At 51.0% G+C, this 25,451-nt stretch overlaps 1 protein-coding gene across 5 annotated transcripts in view; it reads right to left on the bottom strand.

The window, feature by feature from the left end:
- CLEC16A (C-type lectin domain containing 16A) overlaps positions 1-25,451 on the bottom strand; it is a 234,178-nt gene that overhangs the window by 105,647 nt on the left and 103,080 nt on the right. For all 5 annotated transcript variants that reach the window (XM_027526429.1, XM_027526430.1, XM_027526428.1 and 2 more), the window contains 3 exons: positions 24,024-24,074; positions 20,370-20,498; positions 12,226-12,346 (listed from right to left, as the gene is read on the bottom strand). In XM_027526429.1, the coding sequence (XP_027382230.1) occupies positions 12,226-12,346; positions 20,370-20,498; positions 24,024-24,074 (301 nt within the window). The remainder of the gene's footprint in view (positions 1-12,225; positions 12,347-20,369; positions 20,499-24,023; positions 24,075-25,451) is intronic.

Genomic DNA, 25,451 nt, shown 5'->3' on the forward strand with positions numbered 1-25,451 from the left:
CTGGAGAGGAGAAGTGATCTGTCTGTCTTCATCTAAGGCAGAAGCACACCGCCTGCACGATTAACTTGCAAAAAACTCAACTGCATTCAGGAAGGGACTAGGGAGAGAAATGTTTAGCTGCTGCGACTGCTCTGGCTGCCACCCGACGGAGGGAGGTGGCAAGTGGGACTCGATGCCTCCCTCGAGGGCCCTCAGGCTCTCCTGCCTCTGCCCGAAGGGCCCTGCCCTGTAGATGCTCCCAGGTAAAGACATTTCTCCTTTTTCCTCCAGTGCTCAATTTCAGGTCAATTTCAGCCCTGGAGTGAAGACCAGCTGAGTTGGCTCAAAGAGAGACATGACTCTCCTACGTGGCACCTTCCCAAGGGGTCTGTAAGGGTGACTTGCATGGCACAAAGTCTCCACCTGAGAAGTGGACTGCAGAGCCTAGAGAGAGACACGGCTGCTGCGTCAGGCCACAAAGCCAGCCTCCCTGGTGACGTCCGGTTGACGAGGAGGTGGGCAGGGAGAGCTCCGAGAGGGAACCAGAATTCATGGACAGCAGCAGAGCAGAGACTACGCGTGGAGTTCCAGAAACTTCCTCATTCTGTCCGACCCATGGGTTTGCAACATTGGCTGCACAATGGAATCCTCCAGGGAGCGCCGACAACCAGAGAGGCTGGGGCCCATCCTCCAAACAAGTGAATCAGAACCTTCTAGGGTAGCGCCTGGGCACAGAGCATTTTTGAAACCCCTAAAGTGATGAGACAGTGGCAGAAGATGAGATGGTTGGATGGCATCACTGATTCAATGGACATGAATGTGGGCAAATTCTGGGAAACAGTAAGGGACAGGGAGGTCTGACGTGCTGCAGTCCGTGGGGTTGCAGAGTCAGACGTGACTCAGCAACTGAACAACAAAATGGTGATTCTAAGGCACATGGAAGGTTCGGACACAGGGAGCTCTGGAGAGACCATCAGCCCCGCCCCCATCCCGTCCTGCGGCGTGAGCAGGTCTGGGGATATGTAGCTGCACGCATGGCAGCATGGCAAGCCAATTTTCACTTCCATCTCTAGGCAGGTCAAAGTGGAAATGACAAATTTAAGTGTTTAAATGTCCCAAGATCAGTACCCTGTACACTTCTTGAAAGCTCAGCAAAGCAAACTACATTTGACATTCACTGCAAAAATCAGCATGGATGGCCTGCTGTGCCGAGAACATGGCGCCCTCCTCATGGGATCCCTGCTGTCTCCAATCAGGACTTCCTCGGGGGTCAGAGTCAGTGGTCTAGTCTACGTTATTCCAGGTGCTCCCTGTGCTCGGCTTCAACCCTTCCTTAGGGCTCTAGGTGACCGACCAGCTCCCCAGTGCTTCTGCCGCATCCGAACGGAGCATCAGTAAGAGGGAAGGTGATGGTCCCTTTGCTCCCATCCCCGGTCTTCTCCCTGGGACCGGGGTGGGCTGGAGGCTGAGCACTGGCTGAAAGCAGAGCAGCGTGAGCAGCAGGACAAGTGCCGGGGATGGGGGCACTGGGGGCCGGGGCAGGGGCCTGGGGAGAGGACAGCTCAGAGCAGGTGCCTGCTCCTGTCGTGGACCTCTGGTAAAGGTCACACGCAGTCTGTCACTGCTTCAGTCTCCCCAGAGATTTGTTTTGAGATTTGTTCTGTGGTTAATCAGAAAGCAGGCCCAGAAGCCAACCCTCTGCTCCGGAGGCCTGAGCAATCACTGGATCTTGCCTCGTCCCCAGGCTGCCAGCCGAGTGGGGTGGCGGAGGTGGGCGGGGAAACTGCTGGCTTCGGGGTGAGGAGCCCCGTGTAGGCAGAGCCCCAGACAGCCTCAGCGAGTGGGCTGCTGCGAGGGATGTCTTGAAACTCAACGTTAACCCTCAACCCGGCTACCCCACGAATTTCTGTTTCCTCTGGCAGCTCACTGCTGCCACCCCCTCCAGCAGCCAGAGGTGAAGAAGTGATCAAGGAGGCTGGCTTCAGCACCCGGAGCGGGACTCGCCCCTGAACCTTGTGACCTGGAGGAGCACAGCAGGGGCGGGGGCCCAGGCAGGCCTCCGGAGGGCTCTGACAGCCACCTGATTTATGGAGGAGAGCAGAGACAAGCAGTGAAGAAGCTGCACGCCAGTCACGGGGTGGCTTCCAGAGTCCAGGTCAGGGTGGAGGTGCTGGAGGTGCTGAGTGGGAGTAAGATGCTGGATCCATCTGATGCCTGAACTGGCTGAACCTGCAGAGCTTGGTTACAGGGATGCGAGGAGTCAGAATTCTCCAAGGCTTTGGGCCCAAGTGAACACAAGGCCCACACTTCTGTTTAGTGACAGGGAGCGCCGGTCAAGCGAGAGGGGCTGCTCTGTTGGGCCCCCTGACGTCTCGAGGCACTGTGTCAGCATGGTGGGGGCGTCTTCCCTGGAGGTACAGAGATCTGAGGTTGGGGGGCACGGCTGTGTCAGAGCGTGACAGTGCTGGAGCCGGGACCCCCGCTGCCACCTGGGTGCCGTCCACGGTCCTGGCTGCCCTGAGATGCAGTTGCATCCACTTCCCAAGGGTGTTGACATGCCGCAGAAGATGTTCCTGGAGCAAATCTAACCCACAGGTCCCCTGAGATCAGAGAAATCAAAACCGTGGCCCCATTTTCAAATGCCTGGCAAGGACTGGGATTTGGGCTGGCGGGGGTGGGGGGGGTGGTGGAAATACTTAAAAGTGGAACGTGTCTTCAGTGGAAATGATCATTTTACTAGGCAAGGAAGGAGAAAGCTCAAAAGCCAGTCTCTACACTCAAACGCCTTATCTCCTCCAAGGCACAGGATGCAATCGAGAAATTCTGCCTTGCAGAGAGAAAAATAATCATTTTTGTCTTTTTCGGAACTGTCTAGGACTACTTTTAATACATAACCCACAACAGAGGGCATAGCCATTAGGTGACCTTGTGATTTCAGCAGAACATGTCTCTCTAATGTAGCTCGATTATGATTGTAAGTTTATAAAAACAGGGAAAGATTACAGGAATATACATTAAACCACATCAATGAGTGCTACTGAGAAAAAAAAAAAGTCCAGTAGACAGGTACCAATCAAATAATCAATATGTAGGAAACAGCTACATCACCCTGCTTTAAGAGAACCAAATAATGTTGCAATTGGATTTGCTTTAAAATTTTCCACTTGAACAAAACTGACAGCTGTATTATAATCACATTTCCAGTCACTTTATAAGACACAAATTTCATTTCTCCATATTTCTACTTCATTTCTGAAAAGGGGCCAGCAACGTTATTCATCAGGCACATGGAGAGGCAGCCTAATTCATGGGGCAGGGGGAAAACGCTGTTAATTCCATGTTTTCCATTTCCCGAGAGAATTGGTGGTTTAACTCAAACATGATTTTTTTCTGATCAGTCTAGTTCAGGGTTCTAGTTTCAAACAAGGGTAGGGGGAAAAAAGCAGCATTTTAGTCCTTAGGTAAAATGACTTGAGATTGTTGAAATTAGGACTATCTACATTTTTAGAAAACACCAGGGTGGATTTAAGATTCTTGGTATATTCTTCATATGAAAAAGTCTGTTATGAAAACCTGGCTATTCAAATATCATAGTAACAATAAACAAACATTCTTTTAATTCACAATCCAACTGTCTCAAATTACTCAGGACAGTTTTTAGAAATGCCACTTTTGTATTAATGAAAGTGCCTTAAACGTTTATGCAGAAGGGAACCCACTCTAGTATTCTTGCCTGGAAAATCACAGGGACAGAGGAGTCTGGTCAGCTACGGTCCATGGGCTTGCGAGGAGTTGGACCTGGCTGAGTGACTTTGCACGCTAAAGTTTTAGTCAGTTCAGCCCAACAAGCCTCCTTGGAGCGCCTCCCACGTGATAGGTCCTGTTACCAGGGACAGAAAAACAAAGCACCAAGTGCACACTTGAGGTGTGCCTGGGGAGGGGCGAGGAGGAAGGAGGCTGGGAGGACAAGTCTGGCAAAGGCCCAGCGGTGGGGAATGGCCAGAGTGCTGTGTCTAGGAACCAGTGAGCAGCACCACAGCCAGGTGGGCTCAGAAGCAGGGAGACACAAGGCAGAGGAGGAGGCCCAGGAGCTCTGACATCTAAAGCGGGGAAGGGATGTATGAAATGGACACAGGTGGGCTAGACTTGCCTTTCGGAGGCCAGCCACACAGCAGATGGACCAGAGTGGGACAAGGCCCTGGGCTGGGACCCCCGCATGGAAGACACTGGGTGCAGAGCGTCTGGGCTGGGGAGGGGGCAGAGCTGCAGGGGGGATGGCTGCTGACCCCCAGACCCTGGGGTTGGAGTAGGGTCAGGAGTGGTTCCAAGTCAACAGCTGGCAATGAGAAGAGACCCAGCATGGACCGTATTCCCTTTAAAGATAAAACACAGAGGCAGAGTACAGGCTGAAGAACCACAAAATCACACTCGCCTGAGATAGGACTTCCAAAGCCGAATCCATACTCGCCTCTCGGGTTTCATGATAACATTAGTCCTCTCCAGTGTCAGTACTGAACAAACCACTTCTCTGGGGCTCCGGGCCTGAAAATGCTTGAACTAAATTGCCCTGGAGGAGCCATCAGGGTCTGAATCAAGCCTCTTTTACAGGTTTCAGTTCTTCTCCAATCAGCTGGCACCCACTTTCCTGAAAAGTCATTTTTTCCAAGAAACTTATCTAATTAACAGGGCTTTGCTGTTGGCTCAGACGGTAAAGAGTCTGCCTGCAATGTGAGATACCCAAGTTCGATCCCTGGGTTGGGAAGATCCCCTGTAGAAGGAGATGGCAACCCACCCCGGTATTCTTGCCTAGAAAATCTCATGGATGGAGCAGCCTGGCAGGCTACAGTCCATGGGGTTGCAAAGAGTCAGACACAACTGAGAGACTTCACTTTCTTTCTTTCTATCTAATTAACAGGCCCATGTGGACTCCTCCACTTCTCAGTGTATCCCCTGGACAGAAACAGTCAAGGTTTCGCTTTGTCAGAGCTCCTCTGGAGCACCACCTAGTTCAGAAAATTGTTTTGTGCCCAACGTGCAGTTCGGATGAAGAACACTAATGACTATTTCCACCAGGACAGTGTTCACATGTGGTGGAAGACGCTGAGCACTTCTGATGGACTCACTATCAACAGAACAGTTCAACCAGGCAGTATCATCTCCCCATCTTCAGAGATCGGGAGAAAGGTTCAGAAAGGTTAACTAGTTTGCTCAAGGTCACAAAGCCAGGATTCAAACCCAGAGCCCCTAATCCTAAACAAAAGCAAAAACATCACTTTGCCAACAAAGGTCTGTATAGTCAGAGCTATGGTTTTTCCAGCAGTCATGTATGGGTGTGAGAGTTGGAGCATAAAGAAGGCTGAGTGCCTAAGAATTGATGCTTTCAAACTGTGGTGCTGGAGAAGACTCTTGAGACTCCCTTGGACAGCAAGGAATCAAACCAGTCAACCCTAAAGGAAATCAACCCTGAATATTCATCGGAAGGACTGATGCTGAAGCTGAAGCTCCAATACTTTGACCACCTGATGTGAAGAGCCAATTCATTGGAAAAAACCCTGATGCTGGGAAAGACTGAGGGAAGGAGGACAAGGGGGTCGACAGGGGATGAGATGGTTGGATGGCATCACTGACTCAATGGATGAATTTGAGCAAACTCTGGGAGATAGTGAAGGACAGGGAAGCCTGGTGTGCTACAGTCCATGGGGTTGCAAAGAGTCGGACACGACTTGGTGACTTAACAACAACAACACTCCTCATTAATTAAATGTTGATTTTCAAGGATTTGACCTGTTTCTTTCCACTTCATTAAGTTTTTATTTTGAGAAAGTTTCAACTGTCAAAATAAGCCCACACGGGCCCTTGACCTAGATTCACCAGTGGTTAATATTTAGTGGCATTTGCCTCTTCTCTCACTATACCCACACACTCACATATTTTTATTTTCTGAATCATTCCAAAGTGACAAGCAACACAGCACTTTACCCCTGAGCTCCTCGGTCTGTACTTCCTAAGAACAAGGACGCTCTCCCACAGAACCACAATGCCATCATCACGCCCAAGAAAGGTAATACTGACCTTGATTACATTATCCAATCACAGGCTACATGCAAATTTTTTCCAATTCAACCCCCAAAAGCCCCCTAAATCTATTCTGTTTTTATTCCTCAATCCAGGATCCAATCTCAGGGGACAGCTGCCAGGTCTCTTCCGTTTTGATAATCTAAAATCTAGAACTGGTCCCTGGCTTTCACTGTTCCGTTCAGTTTTGCCCAACACTTCTCCCACTTACGAAAAGTTCAAATCGAGGATCTTGTAGAATAGCCTGCATTCTGGGTTTGTTTTTCACAGTCTCTATTATTTATGCTCTTTTCTCATTCGCGCCAAGATGGGGCACATGATGAAGACTGGGCCATCAGCATAATACGGCAACATAGAGGGTTTTCCAGAAGGGACAAAATCTCAAAACTAGCCCTGGCCTTGCGAGAGAAGCAAATCAATAAGCTCACATTTTCATGGACTTACAATCCAACCACATAACTTGCTTAGGGAGCTTCACGGTACTCTTGCTGGAAACGACTCTTTAGGCATTTAGATGAGCACCGCTGGAGAGGTCCACTTTGTCTAAAAGCTCTTGCGTGCAAGGGTGCTGGGATGAAGCACAGAAAGTGTTAAAACTGGGGAAACGGGAATATATTACATTCCTATTCATTAACAAACAAAGGATAACGAATAGGGGGGGGGCTTGGTCCAGGGCTCAAAGGCAGATGGAGAATTCAGAGTATGGATGCAACATGTGGGAGTCGTGGGCCTTGTAAGCACCCACAGATGTGCTTGTTCCGGGGGTGTGAGTGGTCTGCAGGTTGTGGGGGGCGCACAGCCAGACCACAGGCCTGTGGTAGAAGCATGCCTGATGTGTCTGAAGAACAGCAAGGACACAGAGAGAGCTCGGAGTATTGGGTGACGCCCAGCCTCATGGGCCCCTGTAAATATCTCTCCTCCTGGTCAGAGTAGGATGGAAGCCACTTTGAGGAGGCCTTTGAGGAGGACAGGGTCTGACTTATTTTTTAAGAGGATGACATTGGACACCATGTCGAGAATAAACCATATGGGACGAGGCAGAAGCTGGGGACTGGTTGAGGTTTCTGCAACGGTGCAGGTGAAAAGATGATGGCAGGGCAAGCCGGGTGCTAAGGAGTGGAGCTGGGAGAGATGGCCAGATCGATCTGGAAGGAATTGCCTAGGTGTGGTGACCAGCGGGATGCTGAGTTTGAGAGGAAGAGGGGAGTCAAGAAAGAGCCTCAGTTTTTTGCCCCCAAGATGGAGCAGCCTGCTGCCAACAGGGAGATGTGTGGGCTGCGTCCCCACGCCCTGCTCCCCACTGTCACTGGCTCCGGGGCCAATGCTGCAACCTAACTGGCCTCCCTGAAGTTGTGCTAGGCATTGTTCCAGGCACATCACATGTATTAACTCACTGCCTCCTCCCAGCAACTCCCATTTACACACGAGGAAACCGAAGCACCAAGAGATTACGTTACTCATTGAAGGACACACGCTGGCAGGTGGCAAGGGGCCGAGCTAGGATTTCTCCCAGCACAGCCTGGCTCCCAAGCCTAGGCTCAGAGCCACGAGGCTACGTGGCCTCTCCAGCCCCTGGACATGGCTCATGGGCCTGTGCGGGCACTGTGTGACCCGGCAGTTCCTGTCCCAGAAGTGCACAATCAGGGTAGCTGTCCTCACGGATGCCCTTTGCTGACTCCCCCTTGCACTGGAGTTGAGATCTTGTTCATCTCAGCTCCTCTCTCCCCTGCTCCTCACCTGCCAGCCACACGGGCCTGTGACACACCAAGCCCATTCTCACCTTCCACCTCCCCCTTCCCAAACTGGCAGGCCTCATCTCTGCATTTTCTTATGGAATATTCTGGCTCCCCCGGCACATGCTTCTCCAGAGGCGCTTCTCTCAGCAGCCTCTGAGGCCTTTTCTCTGATTGTTCTCTAGCCCTGGACCCCATTCCTCATCTCCACAGAGCCACCTCCATCGACCCGCGATTGTGCAGTTAGCTTTTACTCCCTTACCTGTTTGTGGTCCCTTCCCTGCCCCCAGCTGGAAGCACCACAGAGCAGAGGTCAAGTCTGGCTTTATTAGTTGACTATCACTTCCCAGACCTCAGCACTGTGCCTGGCATACAGCAGGTGCTCAATTCATACAGCTGAATTAATGGACGGGCTTCACTGAATGCATTTTAAAAATCAGGATACAAGACTAGGTGGGTGCTGCACATGGCATGGCTACAACTATGTCAATTTCAAGGGCCCCTGTGGACGTTGCCTGAAGATGGCTGGCATCTCCTGAGGGTGTCCAGATGACAGAGGAATTCCCCCTGCTGTCGTCGCGGCCCACGTTATCTGGTCGCAGGCAGACAGGCAGGAACCTGGTTCTCCTCTGCTTGAGTTCAGGGCATCAGTCGGCCCAGTGGTGCCTGTGCAGGAGCGCTTGCCTAGCGGCCTAGACGCAGCACAGGGTCCTTCATCTGTTCCCACACAGTCTTTTTTATTTAAGTCTTTATTGAATTTACTACAATATTACTTCTGTTTTGTGATTTCCGGTTTTTTGGCCACAAGGCATGTGGGATCTTAACTACCCAACCAAGGATCGAACCTGTACCCTCTGCACTGGAAGGCCAAAGTCTTTACCACTGGACCACCAGGAAGTGGTGGTCCTTCTTACCCCTCCCTCACCCCCAAATGATGCCATCCCATAAGTGATGAACTGGTTTAAATATTTTGGGAGGCACTCCCCAAAATGTTGTTGAAGCAGAAAATGCTAAGGCAGGGTGCCCCCCAGTATGAGTTCTGTGCCGGTTGCTCACTGGCTCTCAGTCACTGAGAACCTAGTGCGTGCCAAGCCAGGCGCCGCATGCTTCATGAACGTGATTTCATTTGATCTTCAACAGCTCTCCTGGCAAAGTCCAGTCCGGCGAGCAGTAAGACCCTGAGTGAGGTCACAAAGCTGCTTACTTTCAGCTACAGCAGGGGCTGCAAACTCAAGCGTCAATGGGGCCACGCTGGCAGAACACAGGGGAACCCAGGCTGCATCTCCAGCTCCACCTAGCGCAGTGAGGGGGCCGGGAAGCTCCCCTTTTGCAATGGTGGCAACCAGTTTAATCAAGAAGAGAAGCCCAGTCCTTATCTGTTACAGATGAGTATTTATAGACGCAGTCCCATTTGCTTTAATACACAGGGGGTGGGGGGTGGTGGTTAAAAGAGAAATGGCGGGGCCGAGGAAATGAGGCTCCACAAAAGGATAAGAACTATTGAAGCTGAAGGCTGGGCGCATGGAGACTCACAGTCTTATTCCCTCTAAAATCTAATCTCTTTTATCTAGTCAAGTCTACTCTAGTCTTCCCTTCCCACTGCCCTTCTGTTTCTCTTTCCCTCCCTCCCCTCCTTCCCTCATGGCTGCCAGTCTGTGACTCTGCCCCACGCCGCACTCCTCTCCAGTGAAAACAAAACAGGCTTTCAGTACAGTTCACTTTTTTCCAAAGGGGTGACAGCCTCTTTGATGCTCTCCGTGAGAAGCTACCTTGGCAGAGCTCGCCTGCCACACCTGGCACTGCTGGTCAGTGGATGTACGGGACGGCTTCTGAATGCGCTGATGCTGGGGTTTCTTATCGAGGTGTGACAGATTTAGTAAATACACTTAAAGCCAACTCTTCCTGCTGCATTCCTTTAAACCCATTTAAGCAGTTGGCCAACCCCAAAAACTCCTCCCTGAGTCAGCTTCCTCAAGCTTCAGGGAGACAAAACATGACCTCCTAAGAAGCAAGCCCAGTCTCCGAAATTTAGCAAATCTGAATGCCCCCACCTATACTAGGATGCTTCCGACCTTTAGTATACACAGAAGGCATTTGGTGAAATGCAAAGCATTGCTAATTTTTCCCCAATGGAAAGTGAGAAGCTCTAGCATTTAAGAATAATCACACACACAAAAAGTCAACACATGCATATCTTACTCTCATACCATATGCTCATAAAATCCATAATTCATAGTATTCTCTGGCCCGCACCCTCTTTAGCAAAGACATAATTTGCAATCATGCTGGGTAAAGACAGACAGCCATTACTTTCTTAATGGCCAACTACCCAAAAAGGCTCAGTTAAGTGATCTCAACTAGCAATCTAATCAATTAAAATTGATAAGTGAAATACTTTTAACCTTTGTTTCAGCAGGCCATTCCTAGTGGGAGGAGGCAGGGTACGTGAATTCCCAGCATAAAATTTAATTCCATTTCACGGATGCAAACATTCTTGCTGCTCTGATGGAGAGGCCCCGTTAAAGCAAACTGTTTTTCTCTCTTTCCTTGAATCCAATCAGAGAAAGATGGGTTTATGGGTCTCTCCAGCCTATGCCATCAATTTAAACCTTTACAGAAATCCCCGTGGCCATATTTCAAGGAGGAAAGGGCCACAGAAGATGGGTATAGAGCACAGAGGGGATGCAGTTTCCTTGCTCTTCCGAGAGAAAAGAAATAAAGGAGCATAAACAAAATGGAGACAAGACAAAGGAATCAGACAACCAGGCAAAAGCCATAATAATCATTTACAGAGAACCTTCCACATGTCAGGCAGTGTGCTCTTTGTATGCATCACTGGATGTGATTATCAGGCAATACTGACTCCATTTTCCTGAGCACAGTTATGTGTGAGGCACTAGACTTGGTCATCTTATGTTTCATATTACACTTCACTCAAGTCTCAAAACAGCCCTGTAACATAATGAAGATCATCCCCATTTTCCAGGCAAGGAAACAAAAGTCATGGTGGTTTCAATCACTTGCTTGAGAGAATACAGAGCTGGGCAGGGGCCTCTGGCTCAAAAGATACAAACCCTCCTTGGTCTGCATCATAACTGCAGGCCACACAACTGAATAGTTTTTGTCAAGACTCATTCCACTGTACACTAAAACTCGGTGAACTTTACTGGATGCAAGCTGTATTTCAATAAAGTTGATTTAAAACAAGGGCTCTCTCTCTCATCGTCCACTACAAAGTGGCTACCTGCCGTTTCTGCCTCTCCAGCTTCCAGCTCGTCTTTTCAAGTTTCTTTAGGGGCCCCCTCCTTCCTCAGCCCCAGGCGATGGGGTTCAAAAGGAGCAGGTCCCACCTTCCCAGCATCACAGCTAAGCATGTGATCTTGACCTAACCAATCAGTGAATCACATTCTGCTGATCACTGACTGGGTCAGGAACGGTCATGTGACTCAAGCTGGGCCAATGAGAGCATTGCCCTGGACTTCTATATAAGTTATAGGGAAAGAGAAGCTCTGTTTTTGTCAGGGCTGCTTAGCCAGTTCAGCAGATCTTAGAGGTGCTGATGGCCATCTTGTCACTATTTGGTGAGAGCTTTCTGGGGGATGGAGCCAGAACAGAGGAAAGAAAAGCTGAGAGAAGGAAGGTGGCGGTTTCCTGATGATATTGCTTGAGTACCTAGATCAAGCCATGCCTGAAAGAAGATCTAGCTTTTTACACTGATATCAGTGAATCTGCCTTTCTTTTTCCTTAAGTTAGTTTAAGTTGGCCTTTCTATTTCTCATAACCAAAGAATCCTAATATATCAAAATGTTACAGCAAATAACAGGAAAAAGAGAGTTATATGAATGGGAGAAGGGTTACAGGAACACAACTAGGCTTTATATTCTGTCCCCTTTAAATCTCAGTCTCACACTGAAGAGGAGAGCGCTGAGGCACTGGTTGGATGCTCAGGCTTTCAGGCTCAGCACATGGTTCTTGGGCCTCCAAAGCCTTCATCTTTACCTAAATGCTGGTGGCTTGTGTTTTTTAAAACATTCCGTTTTTTAAGCAGCCAGGATCCTTTAGTCATTAAAATCATACAGACCACCTTTAACACACACAACCAACCTCCTGGTGCTGCTATGACTATATGGAGGGCAGGGATCCCAGAGCTGTGCCCACGCCTGCTTGAGACCCCAGTCACCATGCAGAGATATTTCAGCAAAACAGCTGCGCAGCTCCCCTTGGTCTCCAGAAAGCAGGGCCCACAGACTGACTCCAAGTGTCCAGAATCTAGGGCCCCTTTTCCGAAAGTTTTGTGTAACATGCACGCTCTGTAAGTTCACGGTGATGGATCAACCCCAGTACGACATGCAGGTCACCCACGAGCCTCCCAGTGATGCGAGAGCCAGCCTGGCGGTGTCCCCCCACCCCCAACAGTGACTCAAGATGACCAACTCACTCAGGTCAAGGACGTCATCCGTTTTGATCAGGTCTTCCTCCCGCGTCAGTGGCAGCTGGGTCTCGGGCTCCCCCTGCAGTTGCAGGGACAGGGCACGGAGCATGAAAAACACCCGGATGGCCTGGACCAACAGTTCGGAGAGCAGAGAAGAGTGAAGTCATTTTGGTGAGAAGCTCCGTATGGAGAAATCACACAATGACTCTAGATTTAAAACGAACAAGACAAAGCTCACCTCTTTCAGCATCATGGTTCTGATGCTTTCAGAGCCAAGATTTACAATAAAAAAAAGTCAAGGAGGCAGCCTTGTGCCATTACCCACAGGCTCAGGTTGGGGCCACTGTACCTCGCTGAGCACCTGTTGTTTGCCAGGACCCTCCTTCTAGGGTCACGTGACCCTCGTGGCAGCCCCGCTCGGCACTTGAGGCTCGAGACCCATGGAGGCCACGTGATCTGGCCCAAGCTCACACCTAGGGAGGGCCAGAACCAGGTCTCTTCTAACTAAACCAGCCCAAAATCTGAAAATCCAAACCATGAGGGTTTCAAGGTCCCACCAACTGAATGTGGGGGCAGGAGAGACAGAAGGTAAGATGCGGGCAGGGTTTGGAGCCCGCCAGACTGCACAGCCCTTCACCTGGAGCTCTGGCCCTGTGGCCTTCCAACAGAGGCTGTGCCCTCTCAGGGCAGAGGACCTGGCACCTGGCAGGTATGCAGTGATGTCAGTGCCCCGGGAGCCCTCAGGTCTCAGCCGGGACAGAGGTGGGGATGGAGGGGGCCCCATCAGCACAGGTTCCCGGCCCATCAAGGAAGAGTCTTGGCGGACCCCAGGGTGAGCAGGCATTTCCAGAGAGTGGGAACAAAGCTGAACCCCAGGCTGGAAGCCTGGGAAGCTTGTGCAGCCTCCTCCCAGTGGTCAGTCTGCCCTGGAGGTAACTCCCCGTGAGTCCCAGGCTCGGCTGACTTGCCTACCAACCAGAGGCCAGGAAGTGGAGTGGCAGCAACGGGGCCCGTGGCCTCCAGGCCACTTGCCCTGATTGAGGGAAACAGCCCCGAGTCAGGTATGGAAGGTCTGCGCTGGACTCCTAGCTCCACCATGCTGGGCAAGGCCCCCAGCCCCACGAGTATCAGTTTTCTCCTGTGTGAGATGGGGGTGGGAGTCTCTACTGCGTGGGGCTGCGGGGAGCCTCTGAGATGATAGTGGGGCAGGCAGCAGGCAGCACAGGGTCCGTAAAGGGGTGGCCACGCCTCACTCCTGCCACTGAACCGCTCAGCACGAGGAGGCCATGGGGACAAACCACCGTCGCCACTGGTGAGCCATACAGCCTCTTTCGGGTCCCCGTGTTTCCAGTTCTGAGGCTGCAGGCCTGCGCACTGAGATGGGAGGTGTCCATAGTATGACAAGGTGCTTCCCAAAACAAGGGGCGGAGGAAACAGATGACTGTCCACAAAGAGCCAGCCCTGCACCGACTTTTGCTGACCCAGGCAACGAGGATGCCTGCGGACACCTCTGAACCCTAACCTCGACTTGGTCCAGAACTGCCAGGAGATCTTGGGCCAATTACTTAATGTCCCGATGCAGAAACCTGGACGAACAGTCCTGTTTCCTGGGCCTATTCTGGCGTCAGGTATTCCTTAGTCAACCAGAAGCACTAGAGAAACATAAACTTTCATATGATAAAGTTGGTGGTTGTGGGGGCATGAGTGTATTATTCGATTGTTCTAAACATTTCTGTCTGCGTGCTTCTGTTGTTTTATTTTTTGGCCATGCCATGTGGTATGTGGGATCTTAAGTTTCCTGACCAGGGATCGAACCCCAGCCTGCTGTGTTGCAAGCTTGGAGCCTTAACCATTGGACTACCAGGGAATTTCCTGTTCTGAAAGTTTTGAAGAGCAGTCTTCATAAAAAAAAATCTGTAATAATCAGCAGATGTCTCTCTACAAACACAGTGTGAGAAGCCCGGGCTCATGAATGTGAGGGCAGATTCCCACAGGGCCAAGTACTCCACCTGGGTGAAAGCGGGGCTCCCATGGGCATCTACAGGGTTTGGTGGGCCATGTTGGCCAGCCCCAGAACTCCAAGAATCCACAAGAGAAAGGTGAGATACCGGGATTAAAGGTCATCTGATCATCTTACTGTCTCCCTAAACCACCACCACTCTCTCTGCATACCCCTTGCCTGCCAGGTACGGGTTGGGGTTGCATTGTGTCACGCATTCGAGCCTTTTAACCACCCTGAGTGGTTCCCATTTTATAGACAGGAAACCGAAGCCTAGAGACGTCAGGCAGACAGCCCAAGGTGATTCACCTAATAACTGACTCCAAAGACTGTGTCCTTCCAACCACATGCCTTCGCCTTCAACAAAGTGAAGCATTAGGACCCACGCTTTTATTGAATGTTTTTCTTGACTTTGCTGAATTAATGTGCAAACTGAAATGTATTACTGAAAACGAAAAGAGTATTCTTATTCTTTCGGATGCTTCCATAGAAAGATTGACTCAGGAAGAATGGATTAGATTTGGAAAGGCGTGTCAGCTGACCAAATTTAAATATTAAGAGAATCGGGCATGTTCAGGGTGGTATGGCCGTAGACAAGCTTAACTATAAAGAAGAGACCTTTCCAGTTTGCTTCCATGCAGTGGGGAGCAAGCAGAGCCCCACGAGTGGGGCAGCGGATGGCTTCCAATCAGACAGACCTTTAGTCCAACCTGAGTCAGGTGATCCCCCAGGCCTGGGCTGGAGCTCTGGAAAAAGGGTTCCCACCACCCCAGATCATGGGGCCACCCTGAAGATGCAAGGAGATAGTACAAAGACCACCCTGAGCCCCAGGGCCGGACCTGGAACAAACACTCAGCCTGAGCCCTCTCCCCTGCCACCTTGGCTGCACGTGCAAGCTGATGAGCTCAAGTGACAGTCACTCAGGCCAGGAGCCCACCGAGGCCATGGAAGCCAGTCATTCTTAAAAGAGTGCTGAAGCGCTTTAGAGTAAGCACAGCCCCTTGGGAAAGCAATTGGCAACACTGACAGAGTCACCAAAAAAAAAAAAAAATGTTCATACCCTTTGAACCAGAAATTCCACTTCTGGGAACTTATCCTAAAGAAATAAGCCAAAAGAAAGGAATCACTGTATTCGTCAAGCTGCTTATTACAATTTAGCTGAAAATAATGTAATACTGGGAGTAACCAAAATGTCCATCAGCAGGAAAACGCCTAAGGAAATTATGGCAAAAGTCACCAGATAAACTTTTATGCAGGAGTAGGAAATTAAGACTTATTAAAACTGTATCACCGTATGAAAAACTTCTTGCTCACAATGGAAAGAGAAAGGCAGCAAGGATGAAAGCGAGTCTACGGCCCGCGCCCCCTGCAACCGTGAAAAGACGTGTCTGCAGACAAAGCTGGGAGGAGACACACGAAGTCTGCGTTGTTTGTTTAGGGTGATGAAATCTCCGGAAATTCTTTCATCCTACTTTTGAAACTCTGTGAGATGTTATTGTATTTTCTTTAATGCACAATATACATCCAGAGAGTAAAAGCAAAATATCCTATTTCTTCAAAGTCAATAGCGATAAACACAAAAACTGTTTGCAGTTTTATGAGGGAACAGGGACACAGAACTGGAGGGACAAAAACAACTTCATGCAAATATCTTGATTTCATAATGGCTTCCATGGTTACTCCATAAAGACGGCTAGTGGCTTAAATTCAGATTCTGGTATTCATCAGAGTCCTCTCCTCAACTCTCTTTTCTCTGGTGTTAAGCATCAGTAGGTTTTGACTGTTAAAAAACTCGATTTCTTTCCCACTCCACCACTCTTCAGCACCTCACCGCTGCTCTCTCCCATCTGCTCTCGGCAAGAGCTGAGAGGCAGCACACGGGAGGAACCTGGGACTCAGAGAAGCTAAGTAACGTGCTCAGGGTCACACAGCTGAAGGTGGGATGCTGCCTCAGCCGGTGTGGCTTGTGTGCCTGTGCTCCTTCTTAACTGCTTCTCTCGACTGCCCTTCCACGTGGGGTGGGTCCAGCTCAAGTCCAGGTTCCTCCTGCATGTTCTCGTCAGACCCCAGGGGTCCCTGTGACCACATGTCAACATGAATCTCCCTTCTCAGCCGCAATCACTCAGTGGCACTCTTGCTATTTTGGTCTTATTTTGCATTATTTATTTTCTTTCTATTCTTGCTTCTTGCCCAGTGCCTAGAAAAGGCTTGACAGATATGTCGAATGAAAGAATAAACAGTGTAATTTGCAAAAGGCAAGGGGGAAAAAATGGCTTCATTGTCAGATGCTTCCCTGCGGCCTGCAGGGCCCTGGCCCTCCTCTACTGTCCGCTTCATTCGCTTTGTTCCAGTCACCCCCCACCTCGGACACTCTTTACTCTTCCTCATCTCGGGCCTTTGCACTCTCTGCTCCCTCTGTCTGGAAAGGGTCTCCTTCATGTCTTTGCCTGGCTGGCTCCTCCTCACTCCCCAGGTCTCTGCTCAGACGTCACCTCTGCCAGGCAGCTTCTGCTGGTCACTCAGGCTAACGCAGTGCCCCCTCTGTCCTTCAGAGCCCTCACAGCAGCCTGGTTTCGCCCCTGAGCGTAAGCTTTGCCTCTCTGCAGGCCGGGGAACGCCCAGGGGCAGGCCGCCTTTCCGCTCACTCCTGCACCCTCGGGGCAGCACTTGGCACATAGTAGGAGTCCAGTGGCTCTTTGATGAATGTACAAAGGAATGATTCACCACGAAGGGTGGTTTGAACTTCTCTGACAAGTCCTTAAGGAAAATAAAGGGTGGTATTTCTGAAAAGCGTCAGCCTCCTAAAAGTTAGAAATGCCTACACTTGGCAGGGGGAAAAAAAAAGAAGGAAAACCTCTGAATCCAACAGGACGAAATGGAATGTTCTCTGGATACGAGCAAAGGACTTGAAATAAACCGCATAAGTCTTCAATTGCTTGCTAAACCATACACTTCCTCTAGCTCACATTCAGAGCGCACCGCTGTGTTCTGCTGTCTGAAATGGGCCTACGGGCTAAGCTGCAGGAGGAGTCCAGACAGCTGCCTGGCATCAGGGGCTGGGCTGAGGTGAGAGGTCGAAATTCCCCTTCAAAAGTGGATCCTGGAAATCAGAGGGAAACTTCTGGGGCCCATGGCTCTGCGTTGAGGTGGCCAGCCCTCTTATCTCATCCTGCCACCTTCATCCTGGCTCTAAACCCAGGGACACCAGACTTGAGAGCTGCCTTTATAAACCCGTTGGACAGACAAAGGTCACATGAGAGACCGCAGGGGCTCTGGTGCTTCCGTTGGCAGTGTGAGCCCTGCAGCCCATCTGGGGCAAGGGATGGGGGCAGCAGAGTCCTGGGATCTTGAGGATGAGGGAGGAAGACCCCCACCCTCAGGCACCACCACTGGCCTTATGCTTCTGCCTTTCGCGGGGTCCTCCCGAGGACCCTGGCAGGGCAGGCAGCGGTGGCTGCTGGCTGGGTGAGGAGACAGCAGCTCAGAAGAAGCAGGAACCGCGAAGCCCAAGCAGCCCCGCCCTCTGCTGTAGGCCTCAGCCTGGAATTTCTCCCATGGACCAGCAGCATCCGCCCAGGCCAGCAGGACAAGATGCCAGGGACCAGCCAACCAAGCCGAGGCCTTCGCTGTGCTCCCAGGGCTCTGAGACATGCCCCCTGCAAACCCTCCAGCGCCACCACTTCCCACACAGCCGGCCCCACGGGGGCTCCAGAAATGGTCTACAACTCTCTGTGCATCCCAACCCTCCCGCCGCGGTGCCCAGCCCATCCCCCACAGGCCCAGCTCAAGGAGCAGCTCTCTGTGCTGCTTGCCTCCCTCCCCAGGTAGGATTAGGGGCCTTGTGCTCCTGGAGAAATAGCCCTGGCCCACGGATGTGTGTCTTTCACTTTCCACTTTCATGCATTGGAGAAGGAAATGGCAACCCACTCCAGTGTTCTTGCCTGGAGAATCCCAGGGATGAGGGAGCCTGGTTGGCTGCCACCTATGGGGTTGCACAGAGTCGGACACGACTGAAGCGACTTAGCAGCAGCAGCATGGATGTGTGCAGGCTTCCCAGGTGGCGCTAGTGGTAAGGAACTCGCCTGCCAAATCAAGACATAAAAGATGTGGGTTTGATCCCTGGGTTGGGAAGATCCCCTGGAGGAGGGCATGGCAAACCACTCCAGTATCGTTGCCTGGAGAATCCCATGGACAGAGGACGCTGGTGGGCTACAGTCCACAGTGTCGCAAAGAGTCAGACATGTCTGAAGGGACTTAGCATGCATGGATTGGGGCTGCTTTTCCCATCCTTGCCCTTTTAAGTCTTTTCCTTGAGGACTGGGGCTGTGTTTCCTGGTGTCCAGCACTGAGTAGGACTAATAAATACAATGAAGGCAGCAGTGGGAGGCAGGGGGTCAGAATGGCCACACTGCCTGGGTTGAATCCTGGCTCTGCGACTTACCAGCTGGAGGACCCTGAGCAAATCACTCGACCTCTTCGTGCCCCAGTTTACTCCTCTGTAAGATGGGGATAATACTAGTGCCAACCTCCTAGGGTGGCTGTAGAAATATGTGAGGAAATTCTTAAGAAGAACTAATATGAATGATCCACTTTGTCACAAAGGCTATGTGCTCATATAACTGTTAAGAAAACCTGACGGACTATGGACCAAAAGGAAGGCAGGATGTGACCCGGAGCAGCAGATCCCGCATTCACAGCCTCTGGACCTTCTAGTTCAGGGGCCAAGGAGAACTGGGACGGGGTCCTCTCTGGCCTGGAGACATAAGAGCTGGACTGGGCATGTGTCTTTGCCATTATCCTGCTGGGGAGCATCTCTGAGACCAACCAAAGGTCAGGGTGAGTGTACCCACTCCATAAGGAGTACAGAAGTGACACCCATTTGTTGGAACCAGTCTCCCCGTAAAAGCCAACACCACGGATGTCCAGTGCAAACGCTGCCACCCACAAACAACCGTGTGCCTGGCCACGGGGCCTGCACACCTGTCTGGGAGCACGAGGGAGCCAGGCATCACTGGCTCAGAGAGAGTGAGCCCTGCGGAGAGGGCGGTGGGTCTGGGCAGACAGCAAGGAATGCAGACTGACTTTAGTCACAGGTCCAACTTCCTCTGTGCCCCAGCCCTGCCCTGCCAGGCTTGCAAGGCAAACTCTGAGGTGGGTCCAGTGAGTCAATCCCGCTTCTCAAAAAGGTCACAATACTTCCTCCACTCTGGGTACACTTGGATTATCTCAGAGAAAGGCTTGGCCTGATAACAGGAGCAATGAGGGCAATGGATTCCTCTAATTTATCCACACCTCCACATCTCCAGGGAATGATTTTCTAGGAAAGGGTTATGGTGCTTTCTAAGAAAGAAACTGTGATCTGACCAGGAAGATAAAGTACCCTGAACAGCCCCGCGAGACAGCTGCAGAAAAAAAGTGCTGATAACGGAAGTGCACACGGCAGCTGGGTTCTGAGAACTAACCTCTTCACACACCTCTCCCGCAGGCCCCAAAATAATCACAACGGCATTTGTGTGTGTCTTGCCCCAAGATCCCTCAGATACCTTAACGCCACGCCATCTACAGGGGTCCTGGCCTCTCAGGGTTGATTCTGCAGCAGCCTCACCTGCTCTGCATCACCATGCTCCTTCAAAGGAGCCCGGCCCTGCTTCCTCTCTCAGAGCTCTGGGGCTGGGCCGGCTTCGCTCAGTGAAGGCAGCCTGCCTGCCACCAACAGCTTTCAGTCTCTGCTGTAACAAACGGCAGGGACTTCCCTGGTGGTCCAGTGGTTAAGAATCTGCCTTCCACTGCAGGGGACCTGGGTTTGATCCCTGGTCAGGGAACTAAGATCCCACCCGCCGTACAGCAACTCAGCCCATGTGCCGCAACAACTGAATCTTCTAGCCACAACCAGAGAGAAGCCCACGGAGTGCTACAAAGACCTGGCACAGCCAAAATTAAAAAACAAACGCCCAGACAAAAGGCAGTGCTCATGGGAAAGCTAGGCCCTTGTGGATGGTGGGGGCGTGGGGCTGGGGGTTGCTCTCTGGCTCTCTGAGAGCGAGCTAGAAGGTGGGTCTGGATGTGGTCAGAGACCCTTCCTCTCCTGTCCTAGGGGTGCTTCCTGGTGAACGGCTGCCCAGAATAGAGGCCAAGGCCAATGCCCACTCACCCGCCGGGTCTTTTCCACGTCACCACATGGCAGTCGCTTCACAAAGTCGATGCCAGTCAGCGGCGTGCCTGTCGGGGGCAGCAGGATGGAGGCGTCCATCATGAGATATTCCACGTTCATGGGCTTCATCTGGAAGACAGATGGTGAAGGGAGGCTCGCTGAAGGGAGGAAGGGGCCGGGGCAGGCGACACGGGCCTCTCACCTCCACGTGCTCGTATTCAAAGGAGCATCAGCCCCGACGCAGCCTGAGGTGAAGCCTCGAGGCAGCCAGATGGGAGAGATGTGCCTTTCTGTTTTCTAAGCTGCAGATTTTCACGCACGTGCAGTGACAGCTCAGACACCTTGGAGAAGCTGCTGCCCTGCTGTGAACAGCTCTGCTTTCTCACCCCGAGTTCCCCTCCCCTTAGCAGGGAGACAGGCCTCAGGAAGGAGGCCTGCCCCTTTGTGGCGGTCCCCTTAGGGTAGTCTGCCTGCGGTGCGGGGCCTGACTGCCACCCGCCTGCTGCCCTGGCGCTTCTAGCTGTGATGGCAGCAGGTGGAGTGGCACAACTTCCGTTCAGGGAGTTCTGAGTGCGGGCAGGCGGGGAGCTAAAGGCTCTGCATGTCATCTCCTGTCCAGCAGGGAGATTCCCGAACTTGGCTCAGGGAAGCTGAGGAGCGGCTGCGGGCCCACATGGCTGGCTGGTGGCAGAACCAAGACACGGACTCAGGCCTGGCTCCAGACACACTATGACCCATAATGTGGTTATGACCCACACAGAACCAGCATTCCCACTTCCCTCCTCTTCCCTGAACTTCTTACCTGGGGGAACAGAACCAAGTCACTTATTAAGCACCTACTACACACCAGGCCCCTGCAGGGCTCACCCTCTCCTGTGTGGCTGTCCTATACTACAGAGGGGACCACTGAGTTCAAATGGAGGGCACATGCCCACAACCACAGGGCCAGCCGGGGGCAGAGGTGTCTGCCTCCTTCCACGGTGCTTCCAGGAAGCCTTCTCTGATTACCAAGACACATGCTAACATCACCTCCCCTCCTGGAACTTTGCTGCATAAGTGAAAGCATTAATTACTCAGTCATGTCTGATTCTTTGCAACCCCATGGACTATAACCCATCAGACTCCTCTGTCCATTTCCCAGGCAAGAATACTGGAGTGGGTTGCCATTCCCTTCTCTAGGAAATCTTCTCGACCCAGGGATCTAACCGGTGTCTCCTGCTCTGCAGGTGTATTCTGTCTGCCTGACCCACCGGGGAAGCCCCAGTGTATCAGTACCAATTGCTTAATATACACGTGTTGCTGGACACAGACACCGGGCATCATAATGGAGTGACATTTCACAATATTCATGGAATTAATTTTACTCCTTTAAGTATCATAAGCTTCTTCATGTCTCCCTTTTTTAGAAAGTGGTGTTTAGTCATATCACACTTCCTCCCCTCCTGTAACATAAAGCCGACTAAATAGGGCAGGACTGTGGAGATGGCTCAGTGGTCCAGAGACCTGGAGAATAGGGAGTCCCTTAGCTCACCACCTTCTTCTTTGGGACCCATGAAGCCTTCCTCCAAAGGCCTGAGGTCCACCGTCCCAAGTCCTTTATCCCTTTATCCCAGAGTGGGGTAGCAAGGCCCTGTCTCCTGCCCAGAGCGCCCGTGGCACGGCCTTCCTGCGGCTCCCTCAAGCTCCCTCTGCTCCACCCCTCCGCTCTCTACCGCCTCCCAGCAAACCCCCTCTAGGACTCCTGCCCATTTCCCCTCTGCATGAAGCAAGAGGTGACAGGGGAAAGTGAAAGGTCAGAAGTGAAGGCCCAGCTTTGGCAGCACCCAAGGGCCTGGCCCACTTTGAGCTTAGTGGCTGCTTTCCTAAAGTCTGGGTTAATGGCTGACTTTGGGCACGTGTCAGCCTTTAATTCCCTAGAGTGTCAGGCATTGTGCAAGATGTAAAATAGATGTAATTGAGACAAACAAACAACGCAGGAAGCTCCCTATGGTGGGAAGGAGAAGAACCAAATATCTGAATATTCATGGTTCTGAACCTCTACAGGAGGCAGTCCCTAGGTATTTCACAACCGGGAAAGCCCTGTGGTTTGGGCCCCATTTTACAGATGGAAAAGTTGAGGCCCAGAATGTTAAGCAACCCCCCTGAGGTTGCAGTAAGTAAGTAGCAAAAGCAGAAATGGAGTCGGGGTTTCAGAGCCCAAGCCTTTCTCTATCGCCAAGTGACACATAAGCCTTGTTTATACAAGAAGCCAAACTTTTGGAGAGTTATGTTGTGGAAGGGAACGTCACGGGCGTAACAAAGATGGCAGCTGAGCACTGACTCTACTCTGCTCCACTTCATGGTCCCAAGAGCAGGAGCCTGAGACTCTCTTTCCAGGGTGGAGGGGATGGTGGGTGTGGCCATCAGAGGTGTGAGGCGCCCATGAGTGCCTCGCAGAGCACCAAGAGGAGGCCTGGGCGCTGCTGGGGCTTTTCTGTTGGTGATTATCCCAACTTACCCTCTTCCTTGAAAAGCCTCAGGGAGGCCTCAGACATGCTGCGAGCAAGAATATGGTGAGGGCCCAGCTGTTCAGACACCCAGGGACGCATCAGGGAGCCACACAGCACATGCTGTCTTTTTCTTGTTGACATTTTAAACACTTGGGTTTATTGTAAACGTCCTGAATCACTTCACTCTTTGGTGAGAAACGTCCATGAAAAGAATCATTTAGCACCGAGTGACTGAGTCTTAACTGAGGGGCAGGTATTGGGGAGATGATCAGAACAGCACAACCTTCAATCTCCCACAACTATCTTTTCTCATGATTGTGCCTGCTGGACAGAGACGGGGAGACCGTGGGCTGGCACGGCAGGTGCAAGAAGAGCCACACTAGGGAACATTCTGATGGCACAGTGAAGAAGGAGGTGGCATCGTACTGTGCCAGGCAGGGCAGGGCACTGGGAGGTGATGGCTGGGCAGCTGTGGGCACCTCCCCCAACCTCTCTGCCTCTCGTTTCCTTATTGGCGAAAGCAGGATAATAGCAGCAGTGACTCACATCAGGTTGACATGGAGATTAAGAGATTTCATATGTACAACTAAGTCCACAATCAAAAACTATGCCTATCAATTTATCTACAAACAGAAACAGACTCACAGACTTAGCGAACAAACTTACGGTTGCCAGCGGGGAAGGATGGGGGGAAGGGACAGTCAGGGAGCTTGGGATGGACATGTAAACACAGCTACACTTGAAATGGATAACCAACACAGTCCTACTGTACAGCACAGGGAACTCTGCGCGACGTTATGCGCAGCCTGGATGGGAGGGGAGTTTGGAGGAGAGTGGATACATGTGTATGTCTGGCTGAGTCCTTTTGCTGTCCACCGGAAACTATCATAGCATTTTTAACTGGCGATAATCCAATATAAAATTAAAAGTTTTTAAAAAAACTATGCGTATCAAAGTGAATCTTTCTAACCCATCTTATGACTCAGCCCAACTTAGGGGGAGTGAATGTCATCTGAAATTTCACTGCTGAGGATCAAAAGGCACCGTTTTCAATGCCCTTCCCCACCCATCTCTGCCATTTGAACAGAAAGCCCCAAATTAGATGAGTTCTCTCTCAGTTTGGCAGGACAAGCTTGGCCGCGAGTCCTTCTGGCCCCTCACTTACCGTCATGCTCCTGTACTCATCTTCAAACATGTCCAAAAAGATTTCTTCTCCCTAAAAAGAAAGGAAGGAAAAAGAAGATTATGTATATTTTTTTTTCCATAAACAACAAAGGATTATAAACTCCAGTTCGCGGCTTTTGGGTCATCTGTTTCTTATTAGCGAGTTCTCATAAACCACCAGGAAGTGAAATACACACATGAACATGCACGCGCGCGCGTGCACACACACACGCGCACACACACACACTTGAACGAAAGCCCAAATATCAAATTGCACCTCAACGGTTTTCTCCTTTTCTCCAAGCATGTGTCATTATGGATTTCTAGTGTCGAGGCAGTCAGTTAACCACAACAACAAAAATCACTTCATGTACAATTAAAATATAAAAATGGTTAACATTTCAGGTATTTAACATGATCTGTTTGCTTGGTTGGAGAAAATAAGAGTGTGGGTTAAGCTGTCATGTTAAAGCTGACAGAGGCTCCGCACGTCTGGAAGGAAGAGAATGATTAGATATGCTTAAAGCTAACATTATGTGGCTTGTTCCATTTGTTTCTGAGGCGTGCCTTTGGGGGCTTTAGAGTGCCTGCGGCCCTGAGGGCCCTCCCAGAACAGGGTGGTGGGGAGGAACGGCCCTGAGACTCATAGACCAGGGGCCAATCTCAGTTGTTCCTCTCTGAGCCTCTCTGTTTCACTGCAAGATGGGGTGTCTGGCCCCGTCCGTGCAGGTCAATGTGAAGATGATATGAGTTAATGAACATGGTCATTATGATCACCCTGGACAGGTCTGCAGCCCGGCAGGATAGGGGCTGTTAGCACTGGTCTGGCCTGTGTCTTAAGTCTCCCTCTCTCCCCCAGTACTGTCTCTCTCTCTCTCACACACACACAGTTGGGGTGGGAAAAGCAATAGGTCCTTTATATGTTTTTCCAGTTATCAAAACTATTGGCAAACTTGAAAGTTCTTGTTTGGTGTGAAAGTGAAAATGTTAGTAGCTCAGTCGTGTCCAACTCTTTCTGACCCCATGGACTGTACCGCTAGGCTCTTCTGTCCATGGAATTCTCCAGGCAACAATATTAGAGTGGGTAGCCATTCCCTTCTCCAGGGGATGTTCTCGACATAGGGAGCGAACTCAAGTCTCCTATGCGGCAGGTGATCTGAGCCACCAGGGAAGCCCCTTTGGTATGAGACCCACAAAATAACCACAGAAATTATCCTTGAAAATATTGATAAGCTCCTGATATACTAAGGATACAAACCTTAGAGAATAAAAGAGAGAGAAACCTGGGTTGGGAGAAGGGAAGGGAAGTGAAGTGAAGTCGCTCAGTCGTGTCCGACTCTTTGCAGCCCCATGGACTGTAACCTACCAGGCTCCTCCCTCCATGGGATTTTCCAGGCAACAATACTGGAGTAGGTTGCCATTTCCTTCT

Source organism: Bos indicus x Bos taurus, chromosome 25 (genome assembly GCF_003369695.1).
Source record: "Bos indicus x Bos taurus breed Angus x Brahman F1 hybrid chromosome 25, Bos_hybrid_MaternalHap_v2.0, whole genome shotgun sequence".
Lineage (NCBI taxonomy): Eukaryota > Metazoa > Chordata > Mammalia > Artiodactyla > Bovidae > Bos > Bos indicus x Bos taurus.